General features: G+C 30.2%; 1 protein-coding gene across 3 annotated transcripts in view; it reads right to left on the bottom strand.

Moving 5' to 3' along the window:
- The window catches only part of LOC118197424 (meiotic recombination protein DMC1 homolog), a 118,487-nt gene that overhangs the window by 20,066 nt on the left and 72,836 nt on the right, over window positions 1-25,585 (bottom strand). For all 3 annotated transcript variants that reach the window (XM_035368932.2, XM_035368933.2, XM_085820181.1), the window contains exons 11-13: window positions 17,145-17,259; window positions 15,796-15,856; window positions 7,008-7,124 (exon numbers count right to left, since the gene is read on the bottom strand). In XM_035368932.2, coding sequence (XP_035224823.1) covers window positions 7,008-7,124; window positions 15,796-15,856; window positions 17,145-17,259 — 293 coding nt within the window. The remainder of the gene's footprint in view (window positions 1-7,007; window positions 7,125-15,795; window positions 15,857-17,144; window positions 17,260-25,585) is intronic.

Here is a 25,585-nt window from a genome sequence, read left to right as displayed (position 1 = left end):
TTTGTGTACACTTTCTAATTTGTGTAACCGTTGGGCTGAAGATTAAATAAAAAATTGTTTTATTTTATTCTTTCTTCTGAGTTGGTGTTATTTTACTTCGAAATTTAAGACAAAGCTAAATGCCAATCGATAGTCTTTATGTATCCAACAGTTAATCGTTTGAATAAGGTGGATCCCTACATCTGTGTGGCAAGAAATCAGGAACTAGACTATCATATAGATGTCTGCCACGTCACAAAGGGCTTCCACATCGAACATCTGTGCATATCCATGGAAATTTGGACAATTAAACTGTCATACTGTATCTACATTTGTAAAATAAATTCATTATATATTAGTTACAGGTATGTTTTCTTTTTGTACCATTAGCTTTGATTTTCCTTGTATTTGGTAAACATCTCAAAATTCAACTGCTACGGCTGAACAGTTCGACTGGTAGACAGTTGGAAAATGTCACCTACGGAACATTTATATATCATGTCACGAAGTACTAGATTTCTTAGCAACAGGTTATCTATTTCCAGAATTATCAGGATGATTCAACAGATAGTTTCGAGAATTTTCAACAAAGTACAGCATCTTGATTACATAAAAATTCTGAGAGATTTCACTGGATGCCACACTGAAATAATGCCAGAGCCATCAGAAGTGACACTGATGATTCAGATATTATTGCAATCACGTTTAATGTTTAGTGAATTTGTCTATACTGAGCATCAGCAAACTAGTCATTCCAAAGTTTTGAGTTAAAATGTTTAATGATTTTTAAGGTTAGGATTCAAAACATTTGAATGACAAAAAAAAGCTCTAAGCTAGAAAAAAACTTGATGCTTAAAATCTTTCCAAAAATTTCTAAGATCTGAGGATTCAAATGTCTGTAGGAAAATCAAAATGTGACTTATAATCTATTTTGCATTTAATGAATTAATTCAATTATTTAATGCCAGATTTGATCTCAATAAGTTGGTCTTCATGTTAATTGTGTGAAAAAAACAAAATTATTAATTTATATGGAAAAGTATAAAAAATTTTATAGCTTTTTTAAAATAGATTGTTCTTCCTTCTCGAATAATAGTTTCTCTGCAATGGTCGTAGGTTTGCCTCATTTCTTTTATTCTTTCTAAAAGATTTCTTTTGTGTTAAAGAAAAAAACACACTTTTTTTAATTAATGATTAAAAATTTATTCAAGGTCAAGAAAGCAGAAAAAGGGCACTGCAGGCCATGGCTCACTAGGACTGTTGCATGTACTATATGATCCACTGTAAAAAGTGAATTGAAACCCCATCACCTTCTTCAAAGATTAATAAGATTAAAAATGTGCAGTTACTAGTAGGAAAAAATATTATTCGTATTAAGAAAATGCATAAAATATTAAATTAAATTTACTTTCAAATAAGAAAAATATTATACAAAACAGTTGCTCAATTTCATAAAATTTTATGCTTTTAGAAACCAGATTCCCTACATATGAAAAATAATTTCCCTGTATCCGGAATTTGTAGACTTCGAATACTTTGTTAAATGATATTTTACATAGCAAATGAAGTTAGAGAAAAGTTCTTCTCTCAATTGAGAGAAGTAACAAAATTTATGTATACATAATTCCATAAACCTTTACGCTCACTTGTCTTTAGATATACCTGCAACTATGAAGTGCTACCAATATACCACAATTCAAGGAAATATGAAAAAATTACCTTATTGCCTACATTTTTTGTTTGTTTATTAAATAAATATGCACGCCAATCATCACTTATAATTCATACTTATTCAGCTAAATAATGCTGCATATAACTATTTTAATCGAACTGGAATAGTTTGCAACTTTATTTTCTGTGAATGTTTTTAATACTGTGAATTAATGGTATGTGAAAACTAATGATCTAGAACAGGGATGTCAAACTCATAGGTACACTTGGGTCAAACAAACAAGGTTTAACTTTAGGTGGGCCGCAAAAAATACAATTTTTCATTTAATTTTACTACCACTTGGTTTTGATATAGACATGCTGAATACAAAGGGCTGGAATAAACACGGTTAACGTTAAAAAGTTAACAAAAATTTATTCTTTCCACAAAAGATAAATCAAAATGCTGAAATATTTCTTCAAAAATATTCTAACAATATCACAAAATGTCAAACGTTTAGCAAAAATCAATTCAAAACAGAGAAACTAATTCTATCTCACAGCAAAATCGCTACAAACCAATCACAGCATTAAGTAAACAAACAGTTCGCTAGAACTACAGCTACTACTGAGATGAGTTGTTTATTCTCGGCTTTTATAAGCTTTATAATTAATTTCTCGAATATACTGGAAACATCTATAAATATCTGGATTTTTGTGGATAGCAACAGCAATTACGAGATATTTATTTATTAGGTATTAAATGCACGCGCTGTTCTATTTTCAACCTTCCAACGCAGCTGTCTTTTCAAAAATCGTCTGCGTTGCTAAGGCAACATGAAGCAAATCTAATTACAATTCTAAATAAAAAAAACTAAATAAATAAATAACTATGAAATCCATAACAATATGAATTAAGTAATAATTAATAATAAAGCAAAGTGCATGCACATGCATGCACCAATATATCGTACAAAACTATGATTGGAAAATTGAGATCATGAGTTCGGCCACATTCGGCTATCGGGGGATGCGTACAAGTTCTGAGTGCACGTGTCCCTCAAAACCCGAAGGTAGCTGAATGCAAGCTACTCACACGCATTTGTAATTTATGTAGTGTGTATGTCAGCACGCTGTGAGTAATCTAACAACACTGAATAAATTATCGTTAATTACTTAGCAGTAAACATTTCATTTTTTTTCTTCGTCGATATGTTATTATTATATAATATTATTTGCCGATATATTGGCCGGGCCTCAAAAATATTTGTTGTGGGCCGCGAGTTTGACATCCTTGATCTAGAAGAACAGTATAAGTGCATTAAGTTCGTTATAGGTCATACAGGGTTCGTACACATTTCCTTACATGAAAATTAAGGACTTTTAAGGACCATCAAAGAAAAAATTAAGGACCTATCAGCAAACAAAAAAAATGAATAGAATAAAGCAATTATCCATACAACCGACTTCATGCTTGTAATTTCACTTTAAGTGACACAGTCAACTACTATTATAATCACAATGTAAGAATATTTTGCAGATTAAAATAACTGATTTGTAAACATACAATTTATTTCCTTGGTTTTTTGAAAGATACTAGAATAATAAACTGTACAATAAAAGATACAAAACATTTGTACTTTTTTTAAATCTGAAATCTTTTCAGCTATTTTAACATCTAATTTATTTATGTCTATTTCCTTTTCTTTAACTATTCTTCTAAGTTCATTTGCTTTGATAAACAAATCAATGTTCCTGCTGGTCTAAGCTTCATCTGCTAAAGCATCTACTTCTTCATTAATATCTTTAATGTCCCTTTGAAGAAATTTTTTCTTCTGCTTCATATAATCAATTCCTTTCTCAATAATATTTCTTTTCCTCTTTGAATTTTCAGATTTAGTTAAAGATTTTTGTTCTTCTAAATACTGAACTTCTAAATAACGAACTCCACTTCTTGCAGAAGCTGCTGCTGATCTCATTTCTTTATTAATTTCGATATTAAGAACACCTCCAGAAACTTATGTAATCAAATACTGTGCATTGAAAAATGTATGATGAGTCACTTAAATTTTCAATTTCAATTGCTTTATTTACAGAGAAGCCCCTTTCCACAGAGGCCTGTTCATGTGACAAGATAAGAATACTTGTCACAGTGAATACTTGAATAGTGAAAATATACATTTTTTACTATATACATATAATTTATTTCCTAAACAATATTGATTAATTGATTATATTATCTCTTAAGTTTAATTAAAGTAGAATTATTTTAAAAGAGTGAATCCATACTGGTAAGTTATATTTTGAAAGATATACAGTACAAAGTCCGAGATCCGGACATCCAATATCTGGAATGATCTAAAATCCGGACCTCAAAGCCGCCAGCAACAAATTTTTTAGGGCTTTTTTGAAGGGAAGGGGTATGCTTTACGTACGCGCATTAGATTTTTTTCCTCATCATAAAAAACATGCCGGAAATCCCGATTCTTAATCTCAGTTTGGCGCTAAATAAAATATCTCATTATTGAAGAAATAATTATTTTAGCATAAATTTGTGTGATTAGTAACTTGAATCCATAGCTGCGTATCTGCTTGGCATAATCTCAAACCGAAACATTTGTTAATTTTACACAAACTAATATTTTATATCCTTGATGCCGAAATAGCGAATAATTATTTATTGTATTTTGCTTTCATCACCGCATGTTTATCAACGGATGACAACTTGAGTGATGACTCATGCAGCGACGCCAAATAATAGAGTATTATCCGATTACAGATTTAAGTTTAATGCGCTAAAATGTTGACAAGGGGAGATTTAGCAGAAATTTCTTTCCTTATGCTAAAAATAGATTTTGTTAATGATACTCATAGGACAAACGATTATATTTAGTGCTATTTGAATTAAGAATCACTGATTTGTTATTCACAAAGCTAGAACCAGCGCCAGATCTCGCATGGCCGCACCAGGCGGCAGAATTTAAGTTAAACAGAAGTTTTTCATTGCGATGACAATGCCCAATCATCAATCAATTAACGGAGGGCGAAATCTGTAGTATGGTTCTAAATCCAGAAAATACAGCTACCGATAGTGAAGAAAGTAACAGAGAGGTTACTGAACGAGAAAAATTTTGATTGACAAGTTATTCGGAATTCTCGACACAGCAATTACAGGACTTGAACAATGGAACTTGATAACTGAACAAGAAATTATATGTCTATAGTATTAGTCTAAAGTATTAGCAGAGAAAACAAATCAAACAACTCACATTGAAAGAAATGTTTAATAAAGTAAACATATAAATATTAAGCTCTTTTCTTTTGTAAATTTTGATACCCTTTAAATCATAAATGCTTCATTATTTCATAAATCACGATTTCATATTTTCAATTTTATAATTTCTACGTGCCATCTTAGTAGATTTAAAATGAACTAATATCCGGAAAAATCTCAAATCTGAGATCGCCGATGTCCCGACGAGTCCAGACCTCGGACTTTGTACTGTATAAATATATATATATATATAATACGGAATGTATATTTTCAGTTAAACTTCTACCCAATAACTTTAGTAATTCATGAAAGTTAATTTTGCGTTTAGTTAATTCAGGAAAATTAGTTTCAATTAGTTGTTTTCAGCTTTAAAAATATTAAAATTTTTTTAATTAGTTAGTTATTTTCAACTAATAATTGTATCGCCATTAGCAAAAATTATGCATTACTATCAACAACATAGGTTTAAATCAAATACTTAATGTCTATTGAAGCTTCAAAACGTATTTCCGAACTTCACTTTTTCTCAGTTAGCGTTACCGAATTTGCCCTTGGCGACCTAAAATCGAAAGGGAGCCAACAGATTTCCCGCGAAATCGATAACAGACTCTCTGCAGAAATAAACTCATAATCCCGATATCCCATACATATAGTATGTGCAAAAGAGAATAAACTCTGTAGAAGGTGATAAAAAATTAATTTATGGCTTAATTGAAACAAACACAGAAATTAAGCTAAGCAAAACCATGTAAAACAAATTGAAATGATAAAACGAAACTTAATTTTCATGTGAATTTTCAGCGCTGACTCTCCCAATCTAGAAATTTCAATTTGTTTCAGACAAAGACCACATTCAAGGATTGCTATCCATCAATATCCAGTCTTTGTAGTCAGCTTGATGAAGACAAATTGCAATCAAGTTTATTGAAAATGCACTTTCCAGTCATCTCGTTCCTATTGGCGTCGGAAGGGTTGGGGCCTTCCAGGTTGGAATTGCTCTAATTTTGGCAAATATTTTCAGAATCTCCCCCCCCCCTTTTTTTTTTTTTTTTTTTTTCTCGAGCACCTTCATCATCACTTTTGCCTCTTAAAGAGCTTTCGGCTTCCCGCTTTTGTCACAATCTGCCTAAATTTATGGATAACACCTGTTTCGAAAGATTGGGTGAATAGCCAATTAGACACCGATACTTTCGTTCGGGTAGCTAATTTTTTTTTTTTTTTTTTTTTTTTTTTTTTTTTTTTTTTTTTAATCGTTTGCAATGCTAATCCGCCAACAGATTGGTTAAGAGCTGTGTAATTTTAATTCCATATTTATGAGAAATCGTAATTCACACCTAGAATGGCAATCATTAGAAATGACAAGAAATGTCAAATGAGCAAAATTAAGGACCGTTTATTCATTTTGGCCAAAATTAAGGACTTTTAAGGACCAAAAATCGTTTTTGAAAAAATTAAGGACTTTTAAGGAGCGTACGAACCCTGGTCATATTTTACTTTATTGAAAACTTAACATTTTTTAAATGATTTGGACAAAAAATCAGAGATAAAAATTATTACTGTAGATACTTTTTTTAGCCAAAGAACAGTGCAGTGCATAAAACCTCTCTGCATATGATATACAGAAGATTCATGACACCTGCAAAGTAGCTTTAGTATAGCATGCAGCATATCAGTGACTTTAATCAGATGAATAATGCAGACAACATTGTCTTTTGAATATTTCTGCTGTGAAACAATTTTTGGAAACCAATAACAGGACAGTGCAATTATTTACATAATTCAGTTCTTTGCAGTTTTTTCCCTCTTCCTTGAAATAAAAGTGAAGCTGGGGGGGGGGGGGGAAACTCACACACATTTTCCCATTCAGCACCAGTCATTCCATAAACAAAGGAAGAGTCAGACAATGCTGAAAGTCGTAACGAAAGATTGCTTTGTAAAGTTTTTTGCTCGTAGGAATAGTGATGTGATCAATATTTACACTACATTGGAAACTTGGTCAAAATAAATGGAAGGAAATAAGGTATACTGTAACTTAATGAATTTTTTAGATTTTTTTTTTTTTTTTTTAGAGTAGCCACCATATACACAAAAACAAAATACCTACCTATCATATATCTTAGCTATGCGAATTTCCCCTCTGCCTTTGCGCAATGCCACACGGGTTGTTGAAGCATGTGCTAAAATATGACCCCCAATAGGTTTCTTAGGATCTGCTTGAAAACTGCACAGAAACAAATTAAAATGAGAACTGCACATCATATTCCATAAAAATAATTGAAGAAAATAAAATTTTAACTTCGTAAAATATATCCAAAGATGATATTCAATCGAGTGAATGATAATTATTTATATAACAACAACATCCAGTATCAAACATAAATGATTCTTTGAAAAATAAAATTAAGCATTAATATATAAAAAATTATTTATATAAGAAACAAGATTACTTGAACTCAGCAACTAAATCACCTCAAAACTAGTCCACAGAAGAAAGAAAAATTCCATTGCCTTGAAATTAATTCTAATCTTAGATATATACTGGATACTGATTTCAAAAGTGGCACAGGTTTATCCACATCAACTTTAGCTTTGGAAATATAATATAACTACCTTAACCCTTTCAGTTCTAATGAGCGCATATGTCCAAGAGATTAGATTTCATGGCCTATTGCGTAAATAAAGCCCACTTTTAAATGGGATAGGGAACAAAAATATGACTAAAGAAACTTGGCAACACTTTTAAATTGCAAATGGCACACTTATGTTTTTGAGCACGCCGATTACTTAAATTTCGATTTGTCTATGTTTTTTTTATTTTACAGTAAATACAATTATATTTAAGGCATGATTAGTATGAAATAGTTCTTTTTGTTCTTATTAAGTAGTAATTTAACGTTTTTAATGTCAGATTTAAGAAATTTTGAATAATTTCTTTTTGTGGGATATATTGTCCCAATCATATTTAATGGTGGGTTAATATGCCTCATCAGTGATCAAATTACTACATGCTGATATATTATGTTTATGAAACATATATGAAAATTGTTGCTGTATATAAACTGATGCATGTGGCAGAGTTTATGTTTTAATATATCACATAATATATTACCATAAATTTTAGTTTTGTTTTCTGAGAAAGGCTAATATTTTACAGGATTGGGACAAATAGTCCCAGCTGACAATATGATTGGGACATATTGTTCCAAGAGATTTCCAGGAAACGGGAAAAGTTAAAACTTTACACTCATATTACGCTTCTTTTAGTACATCAACATTAAATTAAACTACTTTCCATAGTTTAATTTTAATCATGCAAAAGTCGGTTGAAAAGGTTAAATGCCAATATAAGTAATTCCCACAGACAGTTAAAAAAAAAAAAAACTTTTAAAGTATACTGATAAAAGTAATGAGGTTACTATATGAAACAAAAGTATAGCACAATTAATTGTTCAGTTCTGAAGAAAAGGAATCAAAAACATAAATGGGTAAACTGTTGTGTAGATCTAAAAAAGCTAAGATTTCTCACTGAACAACAAAGAAAGTACACAAAATATCCAAGCATTTTTTTATCGCCTTTCGAGAGCCGTTGAATTCAAAAGGTTAATGCTACAGTGAATGATCAAATAAGTTCCCTGAAATGAGTGCAGAAAGCTGCCAGGATGACTTTTTAATCATCTACAGAGATATAACATATACAGTACAAAGTCCGTAATCCGGACATCCATTATCCGGAATGATCTATAATCCGGACCTCAAAGCCACAAACTTTACGCATTTGCGTAAAGAATGCGCATACATTACACGTGTGCATTAATGTATACTTTACGCATGCACGCATTGAAAGAAATGTTTAATAAAGTAAACAAATAAATATTATGCTTTTTTTTTTTTTTTTTTTTGCAAAATCTGATACCCTTTAGATCATAATTGCTCTTTATTTCATAAATTACAGTTTCATATTCTTAATTGTATAATTTCTGCATGCCATCTTACCAGATTTAAATTGATGATCTATAATGCAGAAAAACCCCTAATTCGGAATCGCTGCAGTCCTGATGAGCCCGGATTACGGACTTTGCACTGTATTTAATGAACACAAGCTTAGTCTTTGTTTAATTTAGTTTCCAAGTCTTTAGCAAAATAATTTCCAAAAAAAAGTCTTAATTAACACAGGACATAATCATTAGTTTCAGCAAGCTTGACTGAAATATGATTAATTAAATTTTATAATCTATCAGATTTTTTTCCTCAAAACAAGCTTCAAAGCATGGGTGTCTAAAGTGCGGTCCAAAAAGTCTTTAAAATGCGGCCCAAACGCAAATTATGAAACTATTTAAATTTACACATTTTTATTAAAAAATAAATGTTTGACTTTGATTCATATATAATCGATTCATATATAATGACTTTGATTCATATATAATCGATTCATATATAATGACTTTGATTCATATATAATCGATTCATATATAATCGATTCATATATAATGACTTTGATTCATATATAATCGATTCGTTGGCATTTATTTTAAAATAAGAATTTAAATAAAAACATCTCAGTATGTCATGAGATGTATTAAAACCCTCCGCGTACGGCTCCCACGATTTCCACGGAATGCGAAATCTTTCTCGTAATACGAGTCACGTGAAAATAGTCTGCGTAAGTTTATTTTACTTATTTTCAATACAGATCCCGCTTTTTCTCCGTGTAGGCTAAGAATATTATAATATTCATGTTCAGGTTGTAGTGCAGCAGACACCCATTGTTTAACCATTAGTAATGTGGGAATTGTCCAGCTGCACTATCGATCTTTATTTGAACATTATTATTATTTTTTCTTTTTTTGAAGAATTACAATTTTTACTGACGGTTACAGTATAATTGTGACATATAGTGCCTTTCGTACTCGAAAATACATAACGGTAAATATAGAACATAATGGTAAATACAGAACATAAAGGTACATATATAACATAAAAGTAAATATATAACATATTAATACATAATGGCATACATATAACAATACATTTACAAACATATATATAGCATGATTATATACATAATGCAAAGAGCAATTTTGCCTGTATATGCAGAGAGTATATACTGAGTACATGCGAAATCATTTTGTATATGAATTAATTTTCGGAATATTTTAGACTTCCTTTTGTTTTGTTGGATGCAAAGATGGCTATGGTTGGTAAAAAGGGGAGATTTGCTAAAATAGTTAATAATGAAGTCGTCGCTATCGGCAATATGATCTTAATGGCATATCATTGTATTGTACACTGCACATAAACCTGCGAGTTGCAAAAAATATGTAAAATATGCTGCATTAAGTTTTCATTTAATTCAAGAGTTTGAAAGTAGATTTCAAGATTTTCGAAAAAAGGAAAAGTATTTCAACATATTTTCTACCCCATTTTCTCTGGAAATAAGTATATTACCTTCAAATGGAATGCATTGAACTGCAAAGTGACATTCAACTGAAAGAAAAATTTCAAAATGTTTATTTACTGGAGTTTTATAAAGATTACCTACCCCATGATAATTATCCTAATTTTCACAATCATGCTTTATTAATGTATTCAGCTTTTGCCAGTACCTATATTTGTGAACAATTATTTTCAAAAATGAAGCATACAAAAAACAAAAATAGGACAAAGATGACTGACAAACATCTTGAAAATACATTAAGAATTGCGACTCTATTGAACCTGATATCAATTTGCTTATTCAACAAAAGAAAATTCATCCATCTTATTAATTTGAATTTTTCCATCTTTGCGAAATCCAAACTAAATGAAACGAAACTTTTACAAATTAATAATAAATATATAAGTATGCATATCTAATTCAAATTAAAACTAATAATAATAAAAAGAAGTTAACTTATTTTAATAAAACAACATAAAGCTAATTTTTATTTAAATTTGTTAAAAAATATTGTATGTGTGGCCCCGCAAATTTTTTTTTCTTTGCAATGCGACCCTCAAACAGTCATAGTTTAGACACCCATGCTTTAAAGATTTAAATTAATGATATAAAGAAAGGTCTCAGTAGAATATAAAAATTCTAATAAAACATCTCAAGGAAGGCAGAATTTTCACATGATAATTAACTAATGCTAGAATCTTCAGCAGGACTGTTTAAGTATACTTTGCTCTAGGCCAGCGGTCTTAAACTGAAAGCCTGCAGTCCGCATGCAAACCCTGAAGCAATTTTACATGACATGCACTGCAAAAAATCTAAGATTTTAACATTTTGAGTTGAATTACCATTATTTTCATTACAATTAAAAACAAATATACAATAAGTAATGCCTTGGAAAATCTATAGATGGAGCTAAATTACAATGTCTTACAAATCTTTTAAAAAAATCTGAAGATGCAGATTTGATCAACTTTTTCGCATACATGTCCAAAAACTAAATACTCTATGTTACGAATTTTTGCAATAAGAATATCAGCTTTGTTTAGGAATACATTTATTTGTGAGCAGTTTTTGCCCCCTTGCAGTTGAAAATTAATAAGTGTAAGAAAAGAACCAGATTGACCGATGAGCTTCTACAAATCACAATGAAGATAATTTCTAATAATTTTTCTCCTACTTTATTTATATAAATGGAAATGTCATGATGTGATGTAGCTGAAAGCTGTAGTAAGAAATAAAGATGTTCATAATTTTTATTATTATATATATATATAATTTAAAGTAAATATATATATATTTAGATATAAATTATACATATAGAACATATATATATATATTTCGCGAAAAAACAAATTAGTTCCAAAAGTCACCGCTAGGGGAATATTTGGTGCTGTGTAATAGAAAATAGAGTGTTAACAAATGCAAATCAATACGGAAGTTACCTTTTATTTTGCATTCAAATGAGGTTCAATGTGGCTGCCATTGTTGTGTACCACATATTGCATTCTGTGCACAATATGCACAACAGCAGAAAGTAACATGTCTGCAGGAATCTCCCGTACAGTCCGTGATATGTTATCCTTCAACATAGCCAGGTCTTGGACCACTCTTTCATAGACCTTGGACTTAAGGTAACCCCATAGCAAGAAGTCACATGGGGTAAGATCACCTGTTTTGTCAAACATCGCAACCATTGCTTTTAGCCCATTAACTGACAGAGGACTGTTACCTTTACGCATTTAAAAAAATGCGTAAAGGCATTTACGCATTTACAAAAGTGCGTTCTAAAAGCACAAAGAGCGGCTGACGCGTTGCACTTGTTAAGGTAAAAGAATTTGACCAGTAACGAATGCTCGACTAAAGAAGGAGACATTGCACATAAACTTTCAATCCGATTGATTAGAAATGTAACACATTGCCTTTTAAAACCCAAGCAGCTGGCACTGTATGAATGGATGTAACGTGAAATTTGAATAAAGAACTTCTTCTTCTGCTCAGCGTACGTGATATTGCAGATCACGAGACTTTATCGGTGTTATGTAGATTTTACACTTTTTTAAAAGTGTTGCCATATTGCACTTGAATTAAATCAGAAAATGTGCCTAATAAAAGGTAATTTTATTCCGTATTAATTTGCATTTGTTAACACTCTATTTTCTATTACACAGCGCCAAATATTCCCCTAGCGGTGACTTTTGGAACTAATTTGTTTTTTCGCTGAATCCTTCATCCCCCGTCTTGTTTAATCTTCCTACAAAATGTGGCGTCATTCTCGCAAATAGATCACGCTACAGAACACTGTGAGCACTGTCAGTTTAATTATGGCCACCCGGTAGTTATATCTAAATATATAAATAGAAATAAATATGTCTCGAAGATTTAATATCCAATTTTCAATATGTCTGAACTACTAAGTTTCATCAATAGAAATTTCTTGCGTGTCAGATTTCAAGATAGAAAATAAATATAAATTGGAAATTTTTCTTTTGCATTTTATTATTACTGTTTATGCTTGTTTTGATAAATGGTAAGAAAATAAAATTAAAAATTTGTTTAATTTTCTTTTACTTTATTAAAATAAATTCAGCGTCAGCTGCTTTCATACTGTACATCCAGCCCGTGTGCAATTTCTTTGCAACTGCTGTTCTAGGCAATGTCTTTAAAGAATTTGTTTTATTGATGTCAAATATGAAACAGTATTACTGTGTCATGAATGATTAAATGTATGCAAGAAAGGATAGAGAAAACATGATGATCAAGTATTACTTTTGTTTTGCAGGAATACTAGTGGCAGTGATAAATTGTGATTGCTTTTAATCAAGAAATCTGTTAAGCTCAGGGCATTCCAGAACATTACAGGCAATTTATTGACAATGCAATATATATAAATCAAAAGATTTTTTGAAATATGGTTTTATTTTAAAAGAAATCATATCTGCCTAAAATACATGTTGATTATCAAAACTGCTCCATGCTATCCAGATGAAGAGATGTTGATATCAAGCAAAATAAAAGCGATTTTTCTGCTTGCTGTCACCTCTGTCCATTTTTAAACATGGATCAAGGTGTACTATATTCTCGACATGATTTTTTGCAAGAAAGCAGATGACAATCCGGAGTGCTGCTTATACACATAAATGATTTGAAAAAGGTACATACAAACATGTGGAAGCACAGCAGCATGTATTTAATAATTAGGTATAAAATCCCTTGTTGTTGATTGCACATAACATAGAATTGTACAGTGTGTGTTGAATGTGGCTGTAGGTCATCTGAAGGAAAATGTCGGACAAAAACTTTAGCCATGATTTTGTTATTTTAGACAGCAAGTTATCCTATTTTTCGAAGAACTGGGAACTGAGTTGCAGCACTTCATTTTGACATAGATGAATCTGGCGAGCAAAAGTGGAAAAGGCAGAAGAATGAACATCAAAGAAAAAGTGGCAAAAGGTACGTATTTTGTGGAGAAGCAACTAAATCTCTGCAAATGGAAGATAAAGTTTTGTCATATGTGAATGAATAAGAAGTTTTGTCTGTTGATATAATTTGTTTCCAAGCTTGTGAAAAAGCTGGTCATAAAGAGATAATCCATGATTTTCAAGCAAGTGTAGGTTGGTGTGTGTGTTTTATGAGTAGGTTTGTTAGTATATCATAGGTTAACAGTTGCATAATGTCTTGTAGCAGACTTTGACAGTGAAATTTTAAAATTTCAGATATAGGTTATTCACATGCAACAAGGTAATGCATATATGTTATTTGAAATCAGTGACATAGATCAAACACCCATGTAATAATACAATAATGGCAATACTGTGGTGTGGAAGGTAAACTCAGTTCTCATATTCTAAACAGCAAAGATGATATGAAGAATTAAAACACATTACTATAAAAGTTGTGATCTATATGTGCGCTCAAACCGTTTGTGGAAGAAAAGAGAATTAAAACATATTACTATAAAAAATGTTATTTATATGTATACTCAAGCCATTTGTGAAAGAAAAGACAATCTTTTGATCTTTTGATAAAACTTTAGGAAAAAATAGAAAACACCAAAACAACACTAACAACTATGCACCAGTTGACAATGTATATGCACACAAAGGATAAAAGGATGGGAAGGCACCACTCAAGGTGGCACAAGAATGAATACGACCACAGTGAATTAAATTTTTAAGTTTTGTGTGACGAAGAAATCACTTGTGACATAGAACTAGAGAATATTAAAAACTGCAGTGATGACAGTGGGTTTCAAGATGAGCATGCTGTAATGGACAATGTGAAACTTTTCCATGCTGAGTGCGCTGAAACCTTGAACAATGCTGGTCAAGAATTAGAGCAATGTTCTAATACATCTCCTATATATTCTTTAATGATAAAAAAAAATAGCAGAATCTTGCAGCAGCTAGACTTCGGCTTTCAACTAGATTAGCAACAGACCTCTTTTTATAAGAAAATTAATGTCCCATAAAAGTACATATGTAAGAAATTTAATAAATATTTTGCAATTTGCTTAAGTTTTGATTTTGTTTATTACAGAATTTTCAAGAAAATTTTTGTCACAAAATATATCTTGAAATAAAATATTATATGAATTATTTGTTTAATTGATAAAAGCAAATTTGATCTACTATTGAAAAAGTTTGTAAAAATGTTAATAGTAGTTAGTGCTAGTGCATTTCAAAGAAAAGTTCCCAAGGTTTGAAATTTAATCTCAATGAACTGAGATTTCAATTATCTGTGTTGATTACAGTAAAGCTTACTTTAGGTGATTAAAGTTCTACAGTACTTTATTCTAAAATTTAAGCTGATAAGTAAAGTTTTATTAAATGCTATTTTGATAAATGAAATTGCAGAATGGAGAGGATGAAGTTATGAAGTTTATTCATTATATCATACAGAATAGTTACACTGTCTAAACACTAAATAAGTCACATAGATAATTACAGTACATAAAATTTCATAACTATCACTAAGTATAATAGCCATGCATACAGCTGAGAAATTTCAATTTAGGCTGTATGTAGTACACTGAATCCTGAAAGGAAACAGTTAATAGCATACCACTAACAACATCCCTGGGTTAAAGCTAATGGTAATGTTATTTCAAGAAAATTATAAAGCCATGGAGGGAACTAAGATTCTATTTCTGAGAATTATTGCAAAGCAAAATAATTATTCACCTACATTTTCATTTCTTAATTTAGCCTAATATATAAGGGAGTCTGTCAAATAACTACAGTATATTAAGTGCTAAGGTACCAATTTGTTTTATATTAATATAGGCACTTGTGGTAAACCTATACATACTGATGATTTATTCTGATAGAGGGAGAAAAATGTCTTAATAAAAAAGTTATAAAGCATTAAAAATACAATTTTGCATAAGCAATCTTAGAGATGAGGAAAAAATTTGATGAATTTTACATTATAATAAAGCAGATTAATTTTTAAACATTTTTACCTCATGGCAGCTCCTGGATCTGAAGTCATTTGATTTGTTATAAATATAGCAACATTATATTCTAGGGAAAAAATATTTAAATAATGTATTTAATTCCAACTACAGATTGATAAAAGTTGGTTTTTACAATTCATGTATAAATATTACAATACAGTTTGAAACACTGTGGACAGAAAACAATTACTAAAAACTGAAATTCAAATCAAGGTAAATAAATATGATTTTCTGTTCTGAAAATAATTAAATAATCCCTCTAAACAAATTCACCAGCAAATTTCATCTTCTGCTTCTGTTTACCCAAGTCGTAGGTTTTTCTCTAAATTTATTATCTTTATCTTATTTCTTAAATGTTTAACTCTTATTTTGTTTCACATTACTAAGAATAATTCTTGTGATCTATAGAAGATCTGTGAAGCATGTTAAAATAAATAATGAAGTACAATATTATGAAACTTATGATTTAACAATGAAGTAAAAATGCAATTTAACTTAAGAGTTAACATTGTACATAGCAATCTAAACAAACATAGATGATTAAAAATCTCAGGTTATTTTTTTCTCTTGAAACATTTCAATATTTTTTTTAAGAATTTTTTTCTCATCTTCACTTTCACGCAGTAATACACAACAGAACTTCTATTATTTGGACACCAAATATAAGGAATTGTAATTGTTAGATTACTTAATCTTCTACCTAAGTTAAATAATATAAATTTAGTTGCTTTTAATTTTTGGTCCTTTTTTTTTCATTAAAATCATAAAATTTATTACGAGTTGCAACATTAATTTGTGAATACCTTCACAAAATTTATTTTTACCACATTTGTTCTGTAGAAATAAAAATATTTCATATCGGAACTAATCTTTGTTAAACTATGATAAGGAAAAAATAATAATAATAAATATAATAAGGTTTCCTCAATTTATCATAATGAATTAGGCCAAAAAATGAGAAATCCAATATAATCCAATAGGAAGACTTTGTGAATATTCAGATGAGTTGTGGCCCAATTAAATCCAATTACTTCGAGATTACTACTAACAAAATACTATAACCAAAAAAAAAAAAAAAAAAACTTGCAAAATACCCTTAATCATTCCATGTTTTCCATTTATGCATAATGCATGATCAATAAAATAAATAAAAAACAGAAGAACCAATTTAGCTTCTAAATTTTTTCATTTACGTATACAAAGAATACAGAAATGATGGTTTTAATTATAATAATTTGTAATGAAAAGCATTTTAAGAACATTTATTTGTTAAAAATAAAGGTCATTTGATTTTTTTAATTGCAATATTTGTAGCAGGACAATTATTTTTACAAATAATGACATGTTTGCCTTACCTTCAGACATTTTTTGTAATTTAGAAAGCATCTGTGCTAGTTTCTGCTGACGGTCTGCAAGTTCACCTCTACCACTGTAATCTACTCGAAAGAGGGCCATAACAGAATCAATAACCTAGATTTTAAAATTTGGATTCTTCAATTATATGCATTGTTATAATAAGCTATATAAATGAGAGATGAATTTTAATAAAAATAAATCAATTTTTAGCAAAAGATATTTTTATATAAGAATGCATTTCATTGCATTTACCTGCTTGTGTCCCAAGCTGGAAATATTTATTAAAATTAATTATTAGCATAAAATTTTACACAGTAACTCATTTAATTTCAAGAACTGAAGCAGTGAAACTGATTTTTTAAAGTATTAGTTTTGGCAATCCTCCTCTCATTCATGTAGTAGTACTTGGAGGCCCTTTTGATTTCTTAACATTTTTTTTTAATATTGATACTATAGAAATACATCATAGTTAAATTTAAAATTTAAAAAAAAAAAAGAAAATTTATGAACTCATATGGACCTCAAAAAACGTTTAGAGAATCAAAAGGTTGTGGGGAAAAAAGATCATTCATTCCTTGTGATCTTCATGATAATTTGTAAATACGAGGTTCTTAAAAACATGAATACACTACAATTACTAGTAGTTAATGGTATTCTAGAAATAGAAAAAATGAATCTGAAATGAATAGTGATTAGCTATTCGGATATGGCAAAGCACAAGAAGGTTATTTACCTAAGAGATAGGATGCTTTCATGGAGAGCTTTCTATGTGAAACTAGCTTATCTTTACATTATACTTGGGAAATTACAGAAACTATACAGCCAGCTCGTTCATTTAGATTCAAACCTAGGTAGAACGATCTGTACTAATCAGTGATCTTAATTGCTCGGTCATTAAAGCAGCGAGATGGTTAATGTAAGTGTAGCCAGATATACATGTTTCCAGTACCCCAAATATCTGGTTGTAACAAAAGTTTTCTGCCAAAAAATGCTCTTAATAAAGTTAGGGGAAAAACATGTAAGCAGTACCTTTAGTGCGGGTAGGAATCAACCACCCAAATCTAGAGTTTTCTAAGAACATTTTTGTAGTTTTTCAAAGCCATCGGCCCAGAAACTTGGTGGCCACGAGTCCAAAAACAGGTCAATCTCATTTTGGATGTCCTGTGAAGAATGGAAGATAGCTCCAAGATGTAGTTACAGGTGCGAAAAAACAAAGAAGTCTGAAGGAACAATGTCGGGGCTATATGGTGGGTGTAGCAAAAGATTTCATGCAGAGTCCAGCCAGTGAATACAGACACATGTGGTCTTGCATTATCTTCATGGAACATTTCCTTTTTGCACCAGAACTCAATTGGGCGCCTTTTCTTGATAGCAGTGACAAACTCGCATTACTGTCTTGCTATACACCTTACCGTCAAGAGTTTTACCTTTCTTCACATACTCTTTCTGGATAATAACACAGCAATCCCACCAGATACAAAGCATGATCTTTTTGTTAGCCAAATTTTGCTTTGCGATGCTTGTCAACGAGCTCACCAGGTGCAGACCAATCAGCTTTCTGGTCTGTGTTGTTGAAGTAAATCCACTTTACATCACAAGTGATGATTCGGCCCAGAATTTTGCCCTTGCATTGATATTCAAGCAGATTAGTGCAGGCTCGAACACGTCTCTCCTTAACTGCTTGAGTCAGCTCATGGAGCATTCAGTGATTGTACATGTACACTGCGCCAAAAAAAAGAGGGGACAGTTCTATATCTCCCATTCTACTGAGCCAATTGACAAAATTCAAACTGCATTTTTCATGTCTCGAAAGCGCGACTTAGGATACATATTAGATTTATATGTAGCACTAATCTAACATAGGTATTTTGACATAAAATTGGACTTTTTCTGAAATAACGTACCAATTTTTTTACATATTTCAATACGACTCAAATTATGCCTAAATATTAAATTTTGTAAAATCTGGTGTGAAATTTACGGAGAAATTCAAAAATTTACATTAGTGCCTTTTTTCAGTTGCACCAAGAATAGTTCACTTGGCAATCTTCTTAATATATGGCAACCTATTTTCCTTTTCCTTTTTACATTGTGTGTGAAAGGGAAAAAAGTCACATCATTCTTTATTTCAAATAATGTTCTTTATATTATATTTTATGTCATTATTTTAAATATTTTTTTTTTCCTTTTTCGAATTTTATTTTAATTGTTTAAGTTGCATGGTTTCTTTCAAATAACTATTTTAAAATTTTCTTTTTACTCATTCGAGCTGCATAGTTTAAATAAAAAGTGCATTGTTTATTATTTTTTTCAAATAGTTTTCTTTATACTATATTGTTTAGTCATAGTTATTATTTTAGGTAATTTTTGAATTTTTAGACTTTTAATTTTTTTTTGTGTTGCATTGTGTCTTCAGATTATTGTTTTAAAATTTTCTATTCATTCATTCAAACTGCACATTTTAAATATATTTATTAATATAAACTTTCCAGAATTTGATTTTATTTATTTGAATTGCGTTTCTTTCGGAAGAATACTTTGTGACCCAGACAACAATGCGTTTGAAAACTGCGTATATTAAAAGAGAAAATACAGTAAAGAACAGTTAACACGCCTTTCAATGTTCCATTCAGAAAAGATATATAAATAAAAGAGATATACAGTTTTTTTTTTTTTTTTTTTTTTTTTTTTAACTGATGGTACTGAGACCTTTGTAGCTTGAACTATCAGCCGCAAAGCGACGGAATTTTGTACAGAGACTATTGGCGACATAGAAAAAAGGAATTAAAAAAAAATTAGTTCCAAAGTTGCCAATAGGGGAAAATGTGGCGCTTTACACTTTAAGACAGCTAAAATTTTGCATAACACGGCCAAAAAAATTGCAAACTGGCAAAATCCTGATTACGTAGTCGACACCAGCGCCAGTAATTTAAGTTATAAAAAAGATGCAGGGCATTGAAAATCATTGAAAAAGTACTGTTGTTTACTGTAACTTTTTAAAGTGGTCAGAAATTTTTTCGTGCAGTTAAAATTTAGATTAAAAGTGCCATATTCCTCCTATCTGCAACTTTTGGAACTAATTTTTTTTCCTTGAATTCCTTTTCCTTATGTTGTCAATAGTCCTCATAAAAAATTTTATGGCTTTGTGGCTGATAGTTTAAGCTACAGAGGTCTCTGAGTACCATCAGTTTAAAAAGAAAACACCCTGTATATCCGACATTTTAATTTAGGATGACTTGCATACATTGCTTTAAACAGTTTTATCATTGTGCTGATTGCTTTACACAATTTTATCATCCTATATTTAATTTCTTAAAATGTTACTCATGTTTTAGTCAAATATTTTATCTTTGAAATCATGAGAACCAACTATCATAAAATTTAAAAAATTTTAATTTAAAAAAATACTAAATTTTATGCAAAAATTTTAATTTTTTTAATAAATTTTATGCAAATAAAATTTTTTAATAATTTAATTTTCAAATTAATTTTTTAATAATTTAATTTTCAAAATTTTTTAATAAATTTTATGCAAAAATTTAATTTTTTCTTCTTAATGGCTTGCTCTTTTTTTTCAGGCATTCTGCAAGTATATTAAAAAGCATTCAACTTTTTGGAACATATTGGTATTTCTGGCATTAATTTTAAATAAATTTATTGCCTTCCATTTTAAAAGAGCCCATGAACGACCGAGCGGTTAAGTCGCAGAATACTGGTAGTTCGCTCCGAGATTTGAATCCCGCTGAACAGGCTGGTTGCATGGGCGTTTTCGTGGTATTTTTCATGCGTAACGCGTATACGAGCTGGTTTCACTTAGAAAGTTCTTCACGAAGGCATCCGTCCTTTAAGTCAGATAGCCCGGCTTTGCCGTAGCTTAATAATCCAAATCAATCCATTCATCAGTATTTGGTCAGAGCCTTTATCAGTCTTTACAGGCTAAGCATTTTAAAGGAATGAGATGAAAGGGAAGACTGGTTTCATCAAGAGGGAAAACATCTTTAGCTGATATCTATATACGTCACTGGATAAATTCCGGAATTTTTAATTAATTCGACTGAGAAATAATGGGATGCTCCGTTCATGATATGATATGACGTTCTATGAAGTAAATTAAATTTATACAACCATATAGTCGAAAACCAGTCACTCTTCACTTTAATCTGGAGTGATATCGTTTTTATCTTTTCAGTTAGCACAAACTCTGCTGCTATTTGCTGGTGCACACATCCAAGTGTTTTGTTTTTGAACAGCCATCTTTCTTAAAGTTTCTTCTTTAAATTTTTGCTTTTTCCCCCTTAATTTCCTTCTTTATTTGTTTTCAGTGCGGACACAAGAAAATTAAGATTTTTACACTTCCATAAATTTTGCATTCTTGTCAATTTTTTTAAAATATCAGTTGCATTAAATGCGTTTCAGTTTCTAGACATTTTAATTATAAATAAAGTTTAAAGCAAAGTCCAAAGGATAAATATTTGAATTAAAAGATTTTTGTTAAATGAGAAAGAAATAAACCACGCCAGCAGCGCTCATCCTGTACCACCGAGTAACCCAATTCTTATATCGGGTGCAAAAAATCTTAATCATATTATTTACAGTTTTTAAGCCTGAAAATTTCTATATTAAAGAAGATGTTTTTTATATAATCTATAACACGAGAAGTTTATGTTTATGTATATGTTTTTTAAAGCTGGGACATGACCCAAAGTGGCAACATCTTGCTTGCTTAAAAACATTCTGTAAATAAACACCAAACAAACTTTTCTCTGTTTTATACAATTAAATTTAAATGAAGTTAAAGTGAAAAAGCAGACAATAACACGGCAAAGGTAAAAACTTACTCTTAGAAATATTTTTTAAAAAAAGAGGAATCCGGAATGATCTATAATCCGGACCTCAAAGCTACAAACTTTCTGCGCATGCGTCGTGTTGACGCATGCGCGTAAGACCTTTACCGCTACGAATTTGCGTGTGCGCGTGCGCAAAATACGTTTACGAATGCGCGTTTAATGTATAACGGACGGGATAAGCTAAGCTAAAATTATCTAATTATCTATTTCAGTTAATGTTGCAGATTGCGTTGTTCCTTAATCTTCGAATTGGATCCGGATTATTATTTTTTGCAGACTGTTAGAGCAATTTTATAAAAGTAAGCTTAAACTTTCGATTTTGTCAAATAGAATTTCCGATATATATTTACTAATATGTAAAGGATATACAAAAGCGAAAGTATCTTTCGGAGTCCATTAAACAAAAAGTGGAATTGCTGCAAAAAAATGGATAAAGGCATATATTTTGTTAACTAAACTTTAACGCTTGTTTATCTAAACTTTAACGTTTGTTTATCTAAACTTTGTTTATCTTTAACGCGGCGGCGGCGTGCAATGAATTCACTATCCTTATCTTAAGGGCAGATGTTTTTATTTTATTTGGCTTATAATTGCTTACTCAATGTAGTATTTCATCTCGATGTACTTCATCTTTGATATGATTTAAATCAAATGCCTCGTCATTATAATTCGCTTCCGATAGCGAAGAAAGTGACAGAGGTTATTGAAAACGAAAAAATTTCGATTGACAAATTAGTCGGTATTCTCGACACAGCAATTATAGGACGTGAACAGCGGAACTTTGTAACTCAACAAGAAATTATGTCTGTTTATAGAATTAAAGAGAATGTATTATCACATAAAAAACGAATCAACTTAAACAACTTACATTGAAAGAAATGTTTAATAAAGTAAACAAATAAATATTAAGCTTTTTTTTGTAAATTTTGATACCCTTTAGATCATAATTGTTCTTTATTTCGTAAATTACGGTTTTATATTTTAATTTTATAATTTCTGCATGCCATTTTACCAGATTTAAACTGATGATCTATAATCAGGAAAAATCGATAATCCGGAATCGCCGAAGTCCCGACGAGTCCGGATTAACGACTTTTGACTGTATCTATAATTTTAAAAAAATAGCTTTTCATATAGTATTAATAAATATTTATTACGCATCATTGAGGGAAAAAATTTCATATAATTAATTCTCCATAAAAATTTATTTGAAATTTAAGGTTAAAAATAGCTGTGGCAATTCACTATAACAAAATCCATAAACCACATTTGGCGTTATCACTCGAAAAAAAAATGACAAATTTCAAAACGCGAAAATATGTAAATTCCTGTACATCTTAGAAAATTTTGAATAAAAAACTCTAATTTTTTGCAGGTATGCTTAGAAATACACCTACTTTAAGAAGACGGTAAAAATTTTATATATTATAATTCAAAATTTTTTTCGAAAAATATAAAAATTATTTTAAAAATAAATCATAAAAAGGGGGAATTTTATTTGGAATGAACCTAAATTTCAAAATGTGAAAGGTAGAATCAAAAAAGTTTAATAAAAATGAGATATTAATAAATATATACCGAATTCAATTAACACAGAGGAGCTAAAATTTTGAAAGTTAATTTTTTTAAAACTACTCGTGCGATTTTTACAAAATTTGGTAGTCTGGAATAATTTGAGTCATAGAATCGAAATATGGAAAAAAATGGCATGTCATTTCAGAAAAAGTCTGGTTTTGTGTCAAAATACCTATGCTATATATAAATCTAATATATATCCTAATTCATGCTTTTGGGACATGAAAAATGCAATTTTAATTTCGTAAATCGGCCCACTAGAACGGGAGATATAGAACTGTCCCCCTCTTTTTTTTTTGTGCAGTGTACATGAAGTTTATGCGATGCAGAGCGCAATGAATGGACATGGTGCTAATGTTTTAACTCCTTAGCAACCTCTCAAGTCTTTGCCAACTGATCTTCTTCCACAAGATCTCACAGGCCGGCCAGAGCACTCTGCTTCTTGAATGTCATAGTTCTTGTTTTTTAACATGAACAAACCTTCACAGTCTTATATGGTACAACATTAGTACCTAAACCTGTACACATGATTTGGTGGCATTCTGTAGCTGACCTTTTGCAACAGAATTGAAAGTAAATGATGGTTCTAATCTGATAGCATAATAGTTCCATTTCAGACACCTTGTACTTAATGATAACGATATTTTTTTATATTTCACAACAGAGTGTTCTAAAGCAAGTCTCTTTCTTTCAAATGCTAAATATCATTTGACAAAATATGATTAAACATGCCAATACGAACTGTTTGTACAGATTGTATGTGCGGTGGCGGGAAACTTTCATTAAAAAAATTATATATCCAAAACATACAAAACAGAACACTTTTCTTGATAAAAATTACATCCCCCACCAATAAGCAATTAACAGAAAAGAAAACATAAAAAAATTTACCATGCTTCTAATTGCATGAGTGACTAAATGGTTAACAATGGAAGAACAAAATTCCAGTAATCCAAATTACTTTTTATTCTTTAAAGAATACTTGTAGGGATTATTTTAATTTTCTAATAGTTATTTTTAATTTTGAACAGTTTTCCTTATTTTCTTGTTTCCCACCTATAATTTCCTGCCAGATTGAGTTTTCAGGATCACAGTTTATGTAAATGAGATAGAACCAGTATTTAAGAGGAAGTCTTGCATCACTTTCGTAGAAGAGATTAGTTCTTAGCACAGCATGTTCTGCCTTCTGGACATGTTGCTGCTTTAAGCCAAATCTTACTATGTCTGGCCATATTGTTGTGTGCCTGCTAATATTTGCCAGTGAACTTTAAAAAAGGGCCAGTTCTGTTAATTATTTCTGTGCAGATTTGGCTAGATTTTAGTTAGCATTAGATTAGTTTCTTATTTTTAAATCTTAAGTTTTTTATCTTAAGTCCAAGTGGAGGCTTCCGGTAAGCCTAAGAAGGCCAACTGTAAATATTCTTGAGTAAAATAAAAGGATAATTTAACCCTTCTTTGGACTTGTTCTTACAGCTTTAAAAGTAAGCGATTAGTCGCTACACATGTCTCCAGTATTCTAATTGCCAAAGACAACCAATTTAGCTAGTATCTTATAACCTAAAGGCTTTCTGTTAATTTTTTTACATGTTTTATTTTAATTAGTTCCTTGACTTCATTAATACACAAAAAAAAAATCAATAAAACAAATATATTTTTATGAAGCCACTTAATTAAAAAGAATGAAAGTGTTTTGACATTTTCATGGCTTAAAATAAATGTCATAAAGTTTGTCATGCTCTTTCATCTCTTATTTAATTCAACAATATGCAATTACATATCAGTATCAGATCATATATCGCTTAGAAAATATGAAGATTAAAACATTAATAGGAAAACAGAAAATTTTTGCTTTGCAATATTGATGCAAGAGAAGTCAGGTGTTTTAAATTTGTTACCTTTTTATTGTCATCATAATTTTGTAGTGCATGTAACATACATTCATCATTATTATAATTTTGTAATTTTTTTTTTTTTTTTTTTTTTTTTTTTTTTTTTTCCTTAAAGGAAAAGACTATTTT

Source organism: Stegodyphus dumicola, chromosome 7 (assembly GCF_044657685.1).
Source record: "Stegodyphus dumicola isolate Sdum_Otavi_A_Nest chromosome 7, ASM4465768v1".
NCBI classification, from domain to species: Eukaryota; Metazoa; Arthropoda; class Arachnida; order Araneae; family Eresidae; genus Stegodyphus; species Stegodyphus dumicola.
The sequence above is the reverse complement of the archived record's forward strand: the minus strand, read 5'-3'. Positions and strand labels throughout refer to the sequence as shown.